General features: G+C 42.6%; 1 protein-coding gene across 1 annotated transcript in view; it reads right to left on the bottom strand.

Moving 5' to 3' along the window:
• The window catches only part of LOC126292207 (esterase FE4-like), a 171,969-nt gene that overhangs the window by 31,213 nt on the left and 120,798 nt on the right, over window positions 1-19,958 (bottom strand). The window contains exon 6 of the mRNA XM_049986059.1: window positions 2,718-2,892. Within this exon, the coding sequence (XP_049842016.1) occupies window positions 2,718-2,892 (175 nt within the window). The remainder of the gene's footprint in view (window positions 1-2,717; window positions 2,893-19,958) is intronic.

The raw sequence follows: 19,958 nt of genomic DNA, 5'->3' as shown, positions 1-19,958 counted from the left end.
TTCCAGGAGTGTATATATCATCATAAACATCATTTCCGCCCTTTCTACGGCTCGTGAAAACCACGCATTGCATGTTGTACCATCATAAAGCGAGACCTTCAGAGGTGGTGGTCGAGATTACTGTACGCACTGGTACCGCTAATACCCAGTAGCACGTCCCTTTGCTTTGATGCATGCCTGTATTTGTCGTGCATACTATCGACAAGTTCATCAAGGCACAGTTGGTCCAGATTGTCTCACTCCTCAACGGCGATTCGGCGTAGATCCCTCAGAGCGGTTGGTGTGTAACGTCGTCCAGAAACAGCCCTTTTCAGTCTATCCCAGGCATATCCGATAGGGTTTATGTCTGGAAAACATGCTGGCCACTCTGGTCGAGCAATGTCATTATCCTGAAGGAAGTCATTCCCAAACTGTGCACGACGGAGGCGCGAATTGTCGTCCATGAAGATGAATGCCTCGCCAATCTGCTGCCGATATGGTTGCACTATCGATCGGAGGATGGCATCCACATACAGCCGTTACAGCACCTTCCATGACCACCAGTGGTGTACGTCGGCCCCACATAATGCAACCCCAAAACAGCACGGAACCTCTACCTTTTTGCACTCGCTGGACAGTGTGTCTAAGGCAGTCAGCCTGACCGGGTTGCCTCCAAACACGTCTCTGACGATTGTCTGGTCAAAGGCATATGCGACACTCATTGGTGAAGAGAATGTGATGCCAATCCTGAGCGGTCCATTCGGCATGTTGTTGGTCCCGTCTGTACCGTGCTACATGGTGTCGTGGTTGCAAAGGTGGACCTCGCCATGGACGTCGGGAGTGAAGTTGCGCATCATGTTGCCTATTGCGCACAGTTTGAGTCGGGCATGCACTACTCCTGTGGCTGCACGAAAAGCATTATTCAACTTGGTGGCGTTGCGGTCAGGATTCCTCCGAGCCATAATACGTAGCTATGGGCCTGGGCGAGACATGTCATCGACAGTTCCAGTCTCCCTGTATCTTGTCCACGTCCAAACAACATCGCTTTGGTTCACTTCGTGACGCCTGGACACTTCCCTTGTTGAGAGCCCTTCGCGGCACAAATTAACAATGTAGACGCGATCCAACCGCGGTATTGACCGTCTAGGCATGTTTGAACTAGCCGTGTACCTCCTTCCTGGGGGAATGACTGGGACTGATCGGCTGTCCGGCCCCTCCGTCTAATAGGCGCTGCTCATGCACGGCTGTTTATACCTTTGGGCGGGTTGCTGACATCTCTGAAGAGTCAATGAGACTATGTCTGTGGTGCAATATCCACAGTCAATGTCTGTCTTCAGGAGTTCTGGGAACCAGGCTGATGCAAAACATTTTTTGATATGTGTAAATAGAGTAATATACCAATATTATTCTGGAAGTGTCAGTATTCTTATGAAGTGGTACGATTTAATGCGCTATCTGATCAAATGTATCTGGACACCTCTATGTGATACAGAACTGTCCACTAGAGTTCATGAGAGGCGTACCCATCAAATTAAAAGGACTCAGGGTGTATTGTGTTGTCATCAGAGAAGCAGCAACAGCAGAATTGGACAGCCAGGAGAGGCCAGCTACTTTGAATGTGGGGCTGTCAGGATATCAGCTGAGAAACAGATTCATCAGGGACATATGAACCCTGTCAATGTTGACTGTCGATGAGGAAATTGTGAAGTGGAAACTCGATGGAACAACCTCAGCTAAACCAGGACAAGAGAGATCTCATGTAGTAATGGACAGGTTGTGGAGTGTGGTTATATACAGTTCGGACAAAATGAGCATTAGAAATCACTCAGCAGTCCCAAAATGCTACCAGCAGTCCAGATGCCACAATTACTGTGGGTACAGTGAAGAATCTGGTACAATCATCGAACAGCTACCCATAAGGTACGCATTTCTGTAGCCCACGCTATGTGATGCTTGAGGTGTTGTAAAAAGCGAATGACCAGGAATGAGTGACTTGGAGTGATGCATCACAGTATATCCAATGGAAATCCTTTCGAGGGGTCCGAGTTTGGTGAATAACTGGAGAACGTCACCTGCCACCCTCTGTGGTATTAACAATGAATTTCAGATGAAGTAGTGTATCATATGTGGTTGGTTTCTATGGTTACAGTGCTCTTTCCCTATTGTGCTTATGTAAATGCTAAATACACAAGGATAGGAACTCATTTTGCAGCGTTGTGTACTGTGTACCGTAGAGGAACAGCTCAGACATGATGATCGTTTGTATCAGCATGACAGTGCACCCTAACATAAACCAGATTCTGTGAGGTAACATTCCTGAAACGCGCTGGCCCGCCCTGGGTCCCGACTTGAATCCATTGGAACACCTTTGAAATGAGTTAGAATGATTTTATTCCAGCGCAAAGCATCCAACATGACTACCTTGTCTGGTTTCAGCTCTTGAGGAAGAATGGTCTGTCATTACACCACAAACTTTTTAACACTTCATTGAAAGTGTCCCCAACAGACTCCAAGCAATAATAAAGGTGCTTAGGAGACACATCCCATATCAATGTCCACCAGTAAGTGTCCAGATACTTTTGATCAGTTTGCTCAAACATGACCTATTGAGTAACAGTTACAATGCTGAGACAACAGAAATCATTACAGTCTTATTAGAATGGCACATACAATTCCGCTCTAGGGAGTGCCAGAATGCACAGCAGACCCACTGTAGTATTCCCGTCACATGCACTGACCTCCAGCGAACACTGAGCCCTCGTGGGTGGCGACGCCTGTGATGAAAGGCACGTGCTGGAAGTCCCCAGAGAGCATCAGATGGGCAGGCTCCCTCGGGAAGAAGGCTCCACCCTCTGCATCAGCTGGCTCCACTGCTGTGCCCACAAATGGGAGTATCACACTCCGAGCCTTGTCCTGCAACAACAAACGGTTATCAGGGGATGAAGGCCACCACACTGCATGTAGGGGCACCGCCTTGATAGCTCTGTGGTCTGTCGTAATGGTGGTTTCAAGAACTTTCCCCACTGACCAACACTGAAAACGTGAGCTGCTCACAAAGTGTTTTCACTGTCCCCACCAATTACACAGTTCGACAGTCTCTGCAATTTGTATCAGCAACGTCTTTCCCAATTCTGTTTTAACCGCTTAAAGTTCGTAAGTTCAGTCAGCTATATAATTAAGATAAAGGTAAAACCATAACTTCAACGAAATTCAGAAGATAATTATGTGTACCCTGTCTTGAATGGAACAGTATGTCTTGAGTACACTAGTCATTCTGTGAACACGGGTTACTTTGTGACTCACCAATTTATGACAAGGAGAGTTGTCAACGGCAAAAGCAGCCAAAGTGATGTTATTTCAACATTCTACATCTATTATGAGACTTAAAACGTTGGAAAATCTATATCATAGTTACTATGTACTTTAGACACCACCTGTGACACAGCGATCAAGCAAACAGTGATGTACCACTGTTTGCTGTAGCTTTGACCTGCAAACAACATTTCCTCTGGAGGTTAAACAAAAACACTCTGTATCAGAAGATACACTCCACATTGCTTCAAATGAACCTCGAGCAGCAATCACCTTACCCTGTGGCACTTGCTTCACTGAAGCTCCAAGCCAATATTCTTCTCCTTGATGGCTATTTACGTCACTGCCCTCTTACTCTGCAGCCAGTACCTGCTCCAGGCTTATGCCAGCTTCAACTAACAGCCCATCAGTCAGAGTTCACAGCCCCAAGGTGATAAAGGAACGTCTCACCTTAGTGTCCAAATAGTCTAACCATCACTGAGTCATCTATGGCTCCTCACAGATCATGGTGTTACAGACATCAGCCAGCTTTCACCAACATACTGCTAGCTGCCGACCACGACCTCACAGACTTGGGCCACCCTCAAGCACCCTATAGCTCGCTGTTGAGCGCAGTCTTGTGAACTTTGTCCATCATGAAGCGACCCAATGCAAATGAGTAAACATGTCCTCATGTATGTAAGGAAAATTCCAGTGCAACATCATGAGTGACTTTCAGCCTGAACTGTATTGGTATTCTGTTTGTTAGATTAAAAAAGGTTCAGTTGTCCCTTGCTGCACGGACGCTTCGATTATTCGTGTGTTGTTTCCACAGTCATGAACGCTAAAGTAGCAGTAGCTCATGCTGAACAACACCAGATGATGACTGCTGTCGTTAAAATGTGGGTTGTACGTATCTAAAGGAGCTGGTAACATAGCTGTCTAGTGTCATTTTTTGGGCAACTGGGAGGGCCATATCGACCAAAACAGTAAACAATCCACATGACGGCTTTCACCACTAGGTGTCCATTACAAACTTTGGTACTGGCCCCCACCACTGTGGTGCACAAACATGATGAACAAATGAACACCTGGTATTGATTCAGGAACCATGGCATCAGGTGGTATTTACAGATGAGTGCTAATAATCCTACCAGCAGAGTGTGGAGATGGTCAGGTACAGAGGTGTCATACACAGGGGTTAACACACTGCAAATAGTTTTTATGATAATTTTAGGGCTGTGCAGCATCAACAAAGCATCTTCACACATTGTCGTCCAGTTCCACATTTCGGTAATGGTTTCGTCTTTTAAGAGGATCATGTACTTGCACATTGCATGTACCTAGTGAGTACTGTCCTTCAATTGTCAGGGATCAACCAGATCGAATTCCCTGTGATTTTGGCTCAAATGAATCCAATTTAGTAACTTTAGTACTAGTTGACAATTGCAGTTCATCACCACAGAAACCCTCCTCGCGTACAGGGTGACACAGCAGTTGCTGTGGGTATTCTGACCCAAGCTGCGTTGTTGTCAGATTTCCCCCTTTCCTATCCCCTTCCCTCCCACATGATGCTACCACTGATGTCACCATGCTTTGTTCCCAGTTTTCTCTCTTAAACCCCTCTGACGTAGACCAATTGCCCTTTGTATAAAACAGCAGGATATTTGAAAATCACAATAGCCATTTTTTACTCCTGGCCCCTATGACATCGCTGTGGAAGTAGGGCCGTTGTTCTAAGAGTTAAATGGTGGGGCGTCGTTCTATTGGTTAACAACACTGTGACATTTGTATTAAACATACTGTTCCGGCCATCTGACTTCAGAACTGAAGATGGCAATCCGAGGTAGATGACATGGGGATACTGCTCCAGCCTGTATGGTTGTCAGATTTACTAGGTTTTTCTCGCTGTGGAAGTAGGGCTGGTGGGGCACTGTCCTATTGGTTGACAATACTGTGACTTATTAAAGATACTGTTCCAGCCATCTGACTTCAAAGCTGAAGATGGCAAGTCAAGGTGGAAGACATGATGATACTGCTCCAGCTTGAATGGTTGTCAGATTTACTAGATTTTTCTCAAGCCCTTGATGTAAGAATCAAAGATGGTGGCCCAGAGATATTGGTGCAGCCTACATGGCTGTCAGATTTCCTAGGTTTTCTCCCATCTCAGAATCCAAAATGGGGACCCAGGGATAATGGTACAATATGCATAGTTGTCAGATTTCATGTGTTCTGCGTTTAGAATATTGTCTTAAGTATAAAATGGTGGGAAGCTCAAAAAGTCACTGCTTCCCCCAGTTCTATGACGTTACAGCTCTCTTGTCCTAAATACAGAATAAGCATCAAAATTCATTAATGGCAAATTTCACTTGACGCCTATAGCAACAACATCCACGAATAAACGACAGGAAGGCAGGCTTTACCCAGTAAAGGTGTTCAACATACGCTTCTGCATAAAGGTGTTCTTCAGAATTCTCCTTATAGTACAGTCTTCACCCATACACTGAGCACCTATGTTTCTCCTATCACCTACCTACCATGTAATAAGTCAACCTTTCCTTAAATCTTGGAAACCAACGAAGAACTTTATTCATGCAGTAACTATCTATTTGTCTCTCCCACTACTATTTAATTTTCAGTACAGTGAGAACTGATTTTTCCACTTGTGATATAATTTCAGTTACTTGCTGATTTTCATCTATAATTGGTAAATAGGTCCATAACTACTTGAGCCATACTCTAAATTAACGTAATATTTCACACTGAGTTAGTAAACAGTATGTTACTCGATACTTTATTTTTGTATATAAGCCTATTTTCGCTTTATTGCCTTCGTCAGTACATCTGCAACAATCGCATTTATTTATATGTTACATGGTTTATAATTTATAAACTATTTTTTTTACATTGGATGCTGTACTCACGTCCTGACGTTGTAAACGGACATGCGTCAATTGTATGTAAAGTGTAACTGATGTTCGTAGTTTTTGGATGCAATATTTTTTCAATAATGTTTAAAATTGTCGAATGATTTGCTGTTGCACATATACTGTAATAGGTTTTTATTAGTCTGACAGTCATAGAAATTCACATTTAACAGTTGGTTTTTTATTGAAAGGGATTGATGATGCTTCAGTTCGTGTATCTGTGGAACTGCCTTTGATGTCTTTGTAATCTCTGATGTTTTGCTATCCATTATCCCCGGATACAATTTCAATAATTTCTTTAACTCTATGTTGTTCATTTAGTGTATCGTCGGCGTTATCTTTAGTGTCTATGTATATTTCCAATTTCCCCAAAATATTTATGATTGCAGCTTTTGGGATTTTGTGCAGGATGTATAGCGAGTTTCCAATGTTACCAACTTTCTGTTTTTCATTTTTGAGGTGTGTAATGTAGGTAGACTGGTTGTTATTTGGCTCTCTCGTGTGTTCTTCTGCATCTGAATATGAAATTTCTTCCCGTCCATGCTATTTGAGTTTTCTGCAGTTGCTGCAATTAATTCTGTAAATTCCAAGGTTTAAGTGTTCCCGAAGTGTGACTTTCCCTGAACGCAGTTTTGTGCTAGTATTATTCGTTGTTATGAAGGCGAGTTTCAAGTTTGTATTTTTTAGTAGGACGTTTATTATACCGAATAATTTTCCCACATAAGTTTGTTGGTATGCAGGTGGTTTTCTTTTTTAATGTAGTTTCTCATATTAGTTTTATTTTATAATTAATGGAATCTTTTTTAAGGCATGTTTTTTGTTGTATGACTGTGGAACGACGTTATCGTCATAACAGTATTTGTATGGGATGTATAGTAGTGAAGTTATTTCTTTATTTGTGGCCTCCTGTTCGAGAGGCAAATTTAGGATTGTGCTAATTATAGAATGAAAGAACACAAATGTGCGAGATTTTGGATGTGAAGATGTACCGTATGGCTGATTATTCCATCTGTAACAGTTGCTTTTAATTTGATTTAGAAAGTATGTTTGTAGATGATGTTGGTTATTTTGTGAGCTCCGTTTTCTTTTTTCACGTCCTATAGTGAATTTCATTTTAGATGTGAGTTGTTGAATTCCTGGTGTATTGTTTGTATGTCGTGATCATATCCTTGTATGAGTAGCAATGTGTCATCGGCACAGTGGTAGTAGTAGAAATAGTTATGTGACCTGAAAAAATTTGTTTAGAGTCTACTACGGAATACATTTGCTATGGTTCCAACAAACAATTGCTTCCCATAGCTTCACCATCTGGTTGTATGTAAATTTTTTCGTTAAACTGGAAATAGTTATGCGAAAGGGTTACTTTGAGAAATTGTATTATTTCATGTATGCCTTCATATGGTTGTGTTTTATGAGATTATGTTGTATAGTATCTATCGTTTCTTGTATAGGGATGTTATTGTAGATGTTTGTAATGTCAAGTGAAACAAAGTTAGCACTGTATGGGATTTGTATGTTCCTTAATGTTGTTGCAAGTAACGTGGAATTTATTATGGTGTAGTTCTTCAACAGTTTGTTGAATTTTTTATCCATACGTTAGGCTGTTAATACCTTTAACAATCGGCTTTAGAGAAGCCAAAGGCTTATGTATCTTTAATTGTCCTTAAAGATTTGGGGTTCTTGATTTCATTACTATAGGTGTTTTCTTTTTGTATCCAGAAACTGACAACATGAAAACGCACTACAAATTCTGCACAAAAACCCGAAAGTTACAGTCATGAATATTTTGAAGGGATTTGAAATAGACATACACCCTAAGGATTATCCTCACGATATATTAAATGAACAAACCGATATCATGCACACCTAGTTTAAAAAATAATTGAACACATCAATAACAATTCCATAGATAAATGAATTACAAGAACACATATACTTTTGAGTAAACAACTAGCTATCAAACTTGAAATTCTGTGACTGTCAGAACAATACAAAATATATTATGGGTCCGTTTACAACGCCAGGATGTCAGTACAACATCGAACGTAAAGTTATATATTACGTAAAATACAAATAAATTTGTTTTTTTGCTGATGAACTGATGAAAGCAGTAACGCCACAATAAGCTTATATGCAAAAATAAAGTATCAAGCAGTGCACTGTTTACTAATTATCTGCTTAACGTCCTACTGTGACATAATATATACTGCAGGTCTCAAAAGAAAGAAATTTGACGCTGGTTTTGGTTGCATATAACATACGTCTGACACAATATAATCTTGGCTATAATTTCCATACCGAATTGTCACAAACCTGTTTCATAATTTCATATGCAGATCCCTATAGTAAGTAAAGTCAAATCGTTTATGCTAAATTAAAACTACAAGCAACATTCATGTCTGCCAACGATTGCAACGCTATTTCTCCTATTGGTACAATGAGGCAGCCTTGTTATTTTGGCAGCCTTGATGGGGTTTTAGCTGGATCCCGCGAGGGGAATGAACAGAAGAATTACAAAGCTGTTTTAGTGCTGAAAGCCATTTTTCACGCAGTTGCAGAACAGCGTGCCATGTCTGCACAGTTGGAGAGTCCAAAAGGCCAGACAGCTTGCCGTAAAAACTGTATTGTGCGTGAAGCGAAAATGAATCCTCAGCGAGACCAGAATGTGAAGGCTAGGTGAAAACATGAGCCTTCATTGCACGAGAGGAGCCATTGAACTCTGACCTGCACTGTTTCAGTAAATTCTAGTAAGGGATTTTCTGATTCGCTCATAGTAATTAGTTTGGTAAAAGGGGTGAGATCCCACGCTCGCAGATGTGCAGGGCTTTTGGTTGGCCAGCACTGGAAACCTGTCATCTTCCCCACACCAAGGTTGTTGGTTAATCATGACAAAAACCAGAAATGCAGAAAATTGTTAAGCTTGTTTATAAAATTATCATTGGTTGGAATTCTCAGGATGATTGCGCTGAAAGAACCGCTATGTTTCGTAGAGTAAGGTCAGGATGGACTTCGCTTAGGGTCGCTGTTGAGAACATGTTTGCTCCAGGTTGTTGCAGGGTGCTGAAGAAAGGGATGCCTCTCATTTGGAACAGGGTACAGAGGCCAAGCTGAAGCTAGAGTTCTCAGCTCCACAACAGCCATATTTCACACTAGCAGAGCTTAAGAGTGGTAACCGTGCTCCATCATTGCGCACACTGAGATGAGGTGAATGTGAGCTTAGTTAAAATGCATCGGGGTATCACTTGGCAGTTGTATATTCCACAACTAGCTAATTGCAGCAATCAAGAACATTGGCGATAGTAATTGATGCTCGTTCATTCTTTTCTGGCACTTTTTCTGTAATTACACTAACCTTTTTCAGAATCGTTGGTCGTATTCGTGATGTTGTTATATTCCGTTCTTTTATGCACACACACAGACACAGCAAGGCTACAGGTCATATTTGCAATCTCTTGTCCACTTATTAGTTGTAAATATACTTGATTCGGTGGATAAATCATCTTATTTGATGTCTTATGGCAATAAATCAAATAATTACATTGATAACTAGTTTCCTTTCGTATTTTTAAGGCTCCCTTCATTAATATGTCAGTGAGAGTTGTGGTATGCATAACTTCATGCTTAATTTCGCCACCCCTAGTAAATTTCACGTAATAGTACTCTATACGTTGAGTTCCCTTGTTTCTTTTAAAGTTGCATGATTTTATGGGGAGCACTCTTAGGTCACTGGGGATTGGATATGTAGCAACTTTGGGGTATGCGAAACACCTCAACCACAGTGTCAAGTAAGGACGGAAAAAATTTATTTGCATGAATATCAGTGAGTGAATACAATATTCACGTCCAGTCCTCAAGTTTGTGTATGTAACAAATAGCACTAACAATCTATTCTATTTAAGACAGGATGAGCACCAATTTGTCTCACTGCATTCGTGTGACATCCTAGAGCGATTATTGTAGAGGAGATAGTGCAGGGTGTCAAGTTCTATCGCTACAGGGAAAAGGGTGCAAGTGAAGACCTGTATTTGAATTAACAAACTATGAGATCCCATGTTGTCACAGCATTTATTTAATGCTTTGCATGAGACTTCATACAAGTGGAATATATTTTTGACTTACACATCAATACAATGTTTGAACTAGTATGATTGAGGGGCTTATTTGTTTCACACTGGAGAGAGTTGTGTAATGCTGACCATACAAAAAGCAACTGTCATTAAGGTCCATGACCGCAGTACGCAGTATCTGGCCTTGTTCTTTATTTACAGTCATGCCATAACATAAGCTCACGCTCACTATGAACAGTACACGTTTAAAATGAAATGGTTGTCTGTTAGGAATAAGGAGGACCTGTACCAACTCTGCCAAAATTTCTCCTGCTATGATGTTACGTTGGAGACAGAAGGATTCTGAGATAATGAATTTCACCCTCGCTCACGTCACACAGAGCTTTCGGAAGGAGTTTCCAGAGTACGAGTAAAAGCCTGATGGCCTTGAGACATAGCAAGTCTGGCCTCATGATCTTCATTGGATTCTAAAGACTGCATAGTCATCAGTCTTTTAGCCGTTCTAATGTATTCAGGAAGACTCAAACGTTTTTCTAGGGATTATTATCTGTAAACAGAACTAAAACAGAATATGATGAATAGACAGGTAAATCACAAAGAAAACTTACTAAAACAGTTTTTCCTAGTAAATAATACAAATAAAGCCTATTAAAAGATGCAAATCAATGATGTTAAGTTTTTAATACACAAAGCAAAGCCAGTAAAACTTTATATCCTAGCCAAGTAAATTCGTTGTGGTTTATTAATAAAGATAAGATTGCTGTGCTTAACTTTGTTACTGACGTAAATTTCAAAAATAAATGTGTCACCGAGTTGAAGAAATAACAGCACCATCTATCGGTTCTTTATCCCGCCCAGTTGGCTGTACGGTCTAACTCACGGCTTTCTGGGCGGGAAGGAGCGCCTGGTCCCCGGCACGAATCCGCCTGGCGGACTTGTGTCGAGGTCCGGTGAGCCGGTCAGTCTGGGGATGGTTTTTAGGCGGTTTTCCATCTGCCACGGCGAATACGGGCTGGTTCCCCGTATTCCGGTTCAGCTACACTATGTCGGCGATTGCTGCGCAAAGTTCTCCACATACGCGTACACCACCATTACTGTACCACGCATACATAGGGGCTACACTCGTCTGGTGTGAGACGTTCCCTGTGGGGGGCGGGGGAGGGTCCACTGGGGGCCGAACCGCACAATAACCCTGAAAGAGTGGTTTGGTGTGGGGCAGTGGAGGGGTGAAGTGGACTGCAGCAGTAAAGACCAGGAACCAGAGCGACTAGTATGGCCGGAGATGATGGGGTGTGGGCTGAAGAGGCAGAGGGGCAGTGACTGCTGCTGGTACAGAGCAATGGCTTCACGTTGGATGATTCTGGAAGTCTTGCTGAGCGAGGTGGGACTGTCCGGCCTGCCCGCGATGGCGGGAGCTCTAATGCAGCTGCCAGCTACTCAGTGGGATACTTGATGAGTCTCTGTACATCAAGGTGCTGCAGGCAGACTCTTTATTTTCATATATGTAAAATGATTGATCAGATTTGCATGTTGAATTGCCTGTCTCCTTTATATTGATGGTAGCGGCAATTTTATCATTGTTGTTGTTGCTGTTGTTGTTGTTGTGGTCTTCAGTCCTAAGACTGGTTTGATGCAGCTCTCCATTCTACTCTATCCTGTGAAAGCTTCTTCATCTCATAGTACCTACTGCAGCCAACATCCTTCTTAATCTGCTTAGTGTATTCATCTCTTGGTCTCCCTCTACGATTTTTACCCTCCACGGTGCCCTCCAGTACTAAATTGGTGATCCATTGATGCCTCAGAACATGTCCTACCAACCGATCCCTTCTTCTAGTCAAGTTGTGCCACAAACTCCTCTTCTCCCCAATTCTATTCAATACCTCAGAATTAGTTATGTAATCTACCCATCTAATCTTCAGCATTATTCTGTAGCACCACATTTCCAAAGCTTACACTTAAATCAATACTCGATGTTAACAAATTTCTCTTCTTCAGAAACGCTTTCCTTGCCATTGCCAGTCTACATTTTATATCCTCTCTACTTCTACCATCATCAGTTATTTTGCTACCCAAATAGCAAAACTCCTTAACTACTTAAAGTGTCTCATTTCCTAATCTAATTCCGTCAGCGTCACCTGACTTAATTCGACTACATTTGATGATCCTCGTTTTGCTTTTGTTGATGTTCAAAAAAATTCTTCAAATGGCTCTGAGCACTATGGGACTTAACATATATGGTCATCAGTCCCCTAGAACGTAGAACTACTTAAACCTAACTAACCTAAGGACATCACACAACACACAGATAACCAATAGATTGTGGTCCACATCTGCCCCTGAAGATGTGTTACAATTTAAAACCTGGTTCCTAAATATCTTGCCATTATATAATCTATCTGATACGTTCTAGTATCTCCAGAATTCTTCCATGTATACAACCTTCTTTCATGTTTCTTGAACCAAGTGTTAGCTATGATTAAGTTATGCTCTGTGCAAAACTCTACCAGGCGGCTTCCTCTTTCATTTCTTAGCCCCAATCCATATTCACCTACTATGTTTCCTTCTCTCCCTTTTCCTACTCTCGAATTCCAGTCACCCATGACTATTAAATTTTAGTCTCCCTTCACTACCTGAATAATTTCTTTTATCTCATTATACATTTCTTGAATTTCTTCATCATCTGCAGAGCTAGTTGGCATATAAACTTCTACTACTGTAGTAGGCGTGGTCTTCGTGTCTATCTTGGCCACAATAATGCGTTAACTATGCTGTTTGTAGTAGCTTACCCGCAAACCTATTTTTTATTCATTATTAAACTTACTCCTGCATTACCCCTGTTTGATTTGGTGTTTATAACCCTGTATTCACCTGACCAAAAGTCTTGTTCCTCCTGCCACCGAACTTCGCTAATTCCCACTATATCTAACTTTAACCTATCCATTTGCCTTTTAAATTTTCTAATCTACCTGCCCGGTTAAGGGATCTGATGTTCCACCCTCCGATCCGTAGAACGCCAGTTTTCTTTTTCCTGATGACGACGTCCTCTTGAGTAGTCCCTGCCTGGAGATCCGAATGGGGGGCTATTTTACCTCCCGAATTTATTACGCAAGAGGACACCATCATCATTTAACAATACAGTAAAGCTGCATGCCCTCGGGAGAAATTACCTCTGTAGTTTCCCTTTCCTTTCAGCTGTCCGCAATACCAGTACAGGAAGGCCGTTTTGGTTAATGTTACAAGGCCAGATCAGTCAATTGTTGAGACTGTTGCCCATGCAGCTACTGAAAAGGCTGCAGCCCCTCTGCAGGGACTAGCTTAGATGTTTCTTTTGTGTCCACTGCAGGGAATTAAAATTTGTTCTAATTTACGTTATCCAGTCACACTAACGTGACCACCCGCAGCGTTTCACGATGACGTGCTGTAATCATTGACAAACGTCAAGTGGCAGAATTGGCGGTGGAGGGTATAAGAAGCGCGTTGGGGTGGGTGGGGGGGATGTGGGAAACAGTCCAGTCGTTGTCGAAACGAGAAAGCGGAGAAATGTATCAGACACCCAAAAGGGCACGATAGCTACCGCGCCATGGGTGAAAGCATTTCCGAAACGGAGAAGTATGACATGGTTGCATATCACCCTAGTTGTTTTGCGCCCTAAAACAAAAAACCCAGAAAAGTGAAACAAAAATAGAGCATTTGATATTTCACTCTGTGACATACTCACACTATGCCTCACTGCTCAACATGCATGCGCGACATACAGGAATGGAAAGTGCTAACTGAGCGAATGCTCCATGACTATATCTGGGGAAAGCAACTGCTTCCTTGAAGAGGAATGAACCGCTATCAGAAAATAATCTTAACTTTCTGACCATGAAATCATAACAAAGTTAATGCTGACACAATACTATCGAAAAACAAAGTCCACCAATCGAAAATTTCTTGTGACCTGAATAAAAAGACACTTTTGTGACAAATAACGCTTGGTGTGCTACAGGGTCAAAAATTAAATTTCACAAGAACCAGATAACGTTACAGCAACGTGCTGATGTGGCAGCCTGCTAACTGACTGTTAACTGACACGGAGAAGAAAGGCGAAGTGGCAGCGTTGCAGCGCTATATGGCAACGTGTAGTCTCCATCAGAGCGTAGTCGGAGCTTAGTCGGAGCTTTGCAGTACCTTAGTGCAAACACAACACAGACTGCTCTCAACAGGCTGCAGAGGAGGGGAGGGGGAAGGGAGGGGAATGAGGAGGGGTCAGGCCTGGATCTGGGTTCAAATGGTTCAAATGGCTCTGAGCACTATGTGACTTAACATCTGAGATCATCAGTCCCCTAGAACTTAGAACTACTTAAACCTAACTAACCTAAGGACATCACACACATCCATGCCCGAGGCAGACTGAAGCACCTAGAATTGCTCAGCCAGCATGGCCAGGTTGGATCTGGGGGGGGGGGGGGGGGGGAGTTTCGGCGGGGTATCTGCCACAGGCAGCAGTTTCAGGGGGCGCCAAAGTGATATTCTTGAAGAAAAAAGACCTTGTTTCACAAAGCGCCTAGCATCCAGCGCACATTAGTCTATCGATTATTCATATGATTTTGGAATGCACCACAGTTGGTTCTTGACCACTTTTGACCACATTCTAAGTTGATTTCTGAACGAATCATAAATTGATTATTGAATGCACACATAGTGTACGTGATGTCTTGGCAGGGAAGTGCTCCTCGCATCTAGAAATAAAAAACTTTCCCATGGACAAAAGGGGAGGGGGATATACGAGCTGAGCCGAATAAATCCGAACGCTGTTCGTTTATGTGGATGAGTGGAGGCGCGAGTGATCAGAGTTGTTATAACTACTAGCGAAGTCTATAGGTTCACCACCAGAGTGGAAATAAACTACTTTCAGGTAAGAAATATTACGTGTTACCTTCTCGGTGTATCGAAGAAAATGCAATTTTGATAGAAAATTTTTGCCAGATCACTACACTACTAGTTGTATTGTACCCCTGTTAGCGTGGAAAACGCATTATACGAACACGTAATAACGCCTAAGCGGAGAATAATCGAAGGATAACTGTACCAGTGGTTCTGGTTGGGTTAGTGGAGTTAACTAGAGAATAAGTTTTGTCGGTGGCAGGAATAGTTACAGAATTAGTGACGACAAGATTATTTGTTAGAACGAGGAAGGAGAAGAAAGGGGGACATCACACAAGTTATATGGAAGAACTCGACGATTCCAAATTTATATAAGAATTCCATACTATTACATTTCGATCTCATGCTTGAGAAACTGGAACGTACGAATGAAATGCGGAACTATTTCCTAACACAAAGCTTTTTGCTTATACTAATAGCCATTTGATATTGGTACTTGATGAATTATGTTTTTTCGTGTTATTTCTGTAAGTGAGGTACCCTAAAATAACCACTTGTATCAAAACAGTCTCGCATATTTAGCATGTGTTACAATTACTGCCATATTAGAAAGGCCTACTTCGTTTTATCTAGCAGACAGTGACAAAATAGACGCAACCAAATCGAGAAATTGCACCAGTCTTGCGAACTATTTAGACAACAACATTTTGCTTTTTCATGTAGTAAAACACTTGATGAGGTAACGATTTTTGCGCAGAAAGGAAAGCACGCAAGGCAAATATGTAGCAATATTAGATTGAAAAAGAATGTTGGGACCTAAGGATTGAACAAATGTGTACTGTCTTGCTTGTCTCTGTCCTTACTCGTTTTATGTTTCTTATATTTAATTTTACGACATACAAAAAGATACTTATTAGCTAATAGACAATAAAGGACTCAAATTTTCTGAAGAGTTCTTACTCTCCCAGCCGCAAATAATCAGGTTCAGTATTAACCATGAAGTTTTTTTAAGGGAGTAGGAGGCAAAACCAGCTGACTGGGAGCAGGAGAGGCACCAAAGGATATCTGAATTCCATTACAAAATATGTTCTTGTTGTTGTGGTCTTCAGTCCAGAGACTGGTTTGATGCAGCTCTCCCCTACTGCAACCTACATCCTTCTGAATCTGCTTAGTGTATTCATTTCTTGGTCTCCTTCTACGATTTTTACCCTCCACGCTGTCCTCCAGTAGTAAATTGGTGATCCATTCATGCCTCAGAACTTGTCCTACCAACCGATCCCTTCTTCTAGTCAAGTTGTGCCACAAACCTCTTCTCCCCAATCCTCTTCAATACCTCCTCATTAGTTATGTGATATACCCATCTACACTCCTGGAAATGGAAAAAAGAACACATTGACACCGGTGTGTCAGACGCACCATACTTGCTCCGGACACTGCGAGAGGGCTGTAAAAGCAATGACTACACGCACGGCACAGCGGACACACCAGGAACCGCGGTGTTGGCCGTCGAATGGCGCTAGCTGCGCAGCATTTGTGCACCGCCGCCGTCAGTGTCAGCCAGTTTGCCGTGGCATACAGAGCTCCATCGCAGTCTTTAACACTGCTAGCATGTCGCGACAGCGTGGACGTGAACCGTATGTGCAGTTGACGGATTTTGAGCGAGGGCGTATAGTGGGCATGCGGGAGGCCGGGTGGACGTACCGCCGAATTGCTCAACACGTGGGGCGTGAGGTCTCCACAGTACATCGATGTTGTCGCCAGTGGTCGGCGGAACGTGCACGTGCCCGTCGACCTGGGACCGGACCGCAGTGACGCACGGACGCACGCCAAAACCGTAGGATCCTACGCAGTGCCGTAGGGGACCGCACCGCCACTTCCCAGCAAATTAGGGACACTGTTGCTCCTGGGGTATCGGCGAGGACCATTCGCAACCGTCTCCATGAAGCTGGGCTACGGTCCCGCACACCGTTAGGCCGTCTTCCGCTCACGCCCCAACATCGTGCAGCCCGCCTCCAATGGTGTCGCGACAGGCGTGAATGGAGGGACGAATGGAGACGTGTCGTCTTCAGCGATGAGAGTCGCTTCTGCCTTGGTGCCAATGATGGTCGTATGCGTGTTTGGCGCCGTGCAGGTGAACGCCACAATCAGGACTGCATACGACCGAGGCACACAGATCCAACACCCGGCATCATGGTGTGGGGAGCGATCTCCTACGTTGGCCGTACACCTCTGGTGATCGTCGAGGGGACACTGAATAGTGCACGGTACATCCTAACCGTCATCGAACCCATCGTTCTACCATTCCTAGACCGGCAAGGGAACTTGCTGTTCCAACAGGACAATGCACGTCCGCATGTATCCCGTGCCACCCAACGTGCTCTAGAAGGTGTAAGTCAACTACCCTGGCCAGCAAGATCTCCGGATCTGTCCCCCATTGAGCATGTTTGGGACTGGATGAAGCGTCGTCTCACGCGGTCTGCACGTCCAGCACGAACGCTGGTCCAACGGAGGCGCCAGGTGGAAATGGCATGGCAAGCCGTTCCACAGGACTACATCCAGCATCTCTACGATCGTCCCCATGGGAGAATAGCAGCCTGCATTGCTGCAAAAGGTAGATACACACTGTACTAGAGCCGACATTGTGCATGCTCTGTTGCCTGTGTCTATCTGGCCTGTGGTTCTGTCAGTGTGATCATGTGATGTATCTGACCCCAGGAATGTGTCAATAAAGTTTCCCCTTCCTGGGACAATGAATTCACGGTGTTCTTATTTCAATTTCCAGGAGTGTAATTTTCAGCATTCTTCTGTAGCACCACATTTCGAAAGATTCTATTCTCTTCTTGTCGAAACTATTTATCATCCATGTTTCACTTCCATACATGGCTACACTTCATACAAATACTTTCAGAGACGACTTCCTGACACTTAAATCTATACTCGATGTTAACAAATTTCTCTTCTTCAAAAACGCTTTCCTTGCCGTTGCCAATCTACATTTTATATCCACTCTACTTCGACCATCATCAGTTATTTTGCTCCCCAAACAGCAAAACTCATTTACCTCTTTAAGCGTCTCATTTCCTAATCTAATTCCCGCAGCATAACCCGATTTAATTCGACTACATTTCATTATCCTCCTTATGCTTTTGTTGATGTTCATCTTATACCCCCCCTTCAAGACACTGTTCATTTCGTTCAGCTGCTATTCCAGGTCCTTTGCTGTCTCTGGCAGAATTACAATGTCATCGGCGAACCTCAAAGTTTTTATTTCTTCTCCATGGATTTTAATTCCTACTCCGAACTTTTCTTTTGTTTCCTTTACTGCTTGCTACAGATTGAATAACATCGGGGTTAGGCTACAACCCTGTCTCACTCCCTTCCCTATCACTGCTTCCCTTTCATGCCACAACTCTTGTAATTGCCGTCTGGTTTCTGTACAAATTGTAAATAGCCTTTCGCTCCCTGTATTTTACCCCTGCCACCTTCAGAATATGAATGAGAGTATTCCAATCAACTTTGTCAAAACTTTCTCTAAGTCTACAAATGGTAGAAACGTAGGCTTGCCTTTCCTTCATCTATTTTCTAAAGTCGTAAGGTCAGTATTGCCTCACATGTTCCAACATTTCTACGGAATCCATACTGATCTTCCCCGAGGTCGGCTTCTACCAGTTTTTCCATTCTTCTGTAAAGAATTCGTGTTAGTATTTTGCAGCCGTGGCTCATTAATCTGATAGTTCGGTAATTTTCACATCTGTCAGGACCTGTTTCTTTGGGCTTGGAATTATTATATTCTTCTTGAAGTATGAGGGTATTTTACCAGTTTCATACTTCTTGCTCACCATATGGTAGAGTTTTGTGAGGGCTTGCTCTCCTAAGGCTATCAGTAGTTCTAATGGAATGTTGTCTACTCCCGGGGCCTTGTTTCGCCTTGGGTCTTTCAGTGCTCTGTCAAACTCTTCACGTAGTATCATATCTCCCATCTTCTTCTACCTCATCTTGCATTTTCTTAATATTGTCATCGAGAACATTGCCCTTGTATAGACCCTCTATATACTCCTTCCACCTTTCTGCTTTCCCCTCTTTGCTTAGAACTGGGTTTCCATTTGAGCTCTTGATATTCATACAAGTGGTTCTCATTTCTCCAAAGGTCTCTTTAATTTTCCTGTAGGCAGTATCTATGTTACCCCTAGTGAGATAAGCCTCTATATCCTTACATTTGTCCTCTAGCCAACCCTGCTTAGCCATTTTGCACTTCCTGTCGATCTCATTTTTGAGACTTTTGTATTCCTTTTGACTGCTTCATTTACTGCATTTTTGTATTTTCTTCTTTCATCAATTAAATTCAATATCTCTTCTGTTACCCAATAATTTCTATTAGCCCTCGTCTTTTTACCTATTTGATCCTCTGCTGCCTTCACTATCATTCCTCAAAGCTACCCATTCTTCTACTATTGTATTTCTGTCCCTCATTCTTGTCAATCGTTTCCTAATGCTTTCCTTGAAACTCTCTACAATCCCTGGTTGTTCCATCTCCTTAAATTCCCACCTTTTTGCAGTTTCTTCAGTTTTAATCTACAGTTCAGAACCAATAGATTGTGGTCTGAGGGCACATCTGCTCCTGGAAATGTCTAACAATTTAAAACCTGGTTCCTAAATCTCTGCCATACAATTATATAATCCGACACCTTCTAGTATCTCCAGGCCTCTTCCATGTAAACAACCTTCTTTTATGATTCTTGAACCAAGTGTTGGCTATGATTAAGTTATGCTCTGTGCAAAATTCTACCAGAGGGCTTCAGCTTTCATTTCTTAAATTCCATTCCAT

This window comes from Schistocerca gregaria, chromosome 9 (assembly GCF_023897955.1).
Source record: "Schistocerca gregaria isolate iqSchGreg1 chromosome 9, iqSchGreg1.2, whole genome shotgun sequence".
NCBI classification, from domain to species: domain Eukaryota; kingdom Metazoa; phylum Arthropoda; class Insecta; order Orthoptera; family Acrididae; genus Schistocerca; species Schistocerca gregaria.
Note: the sequence above shows the minus strand (reverse complement) of the source record. Positions and strands in the feature narration are given on the sequence as shown.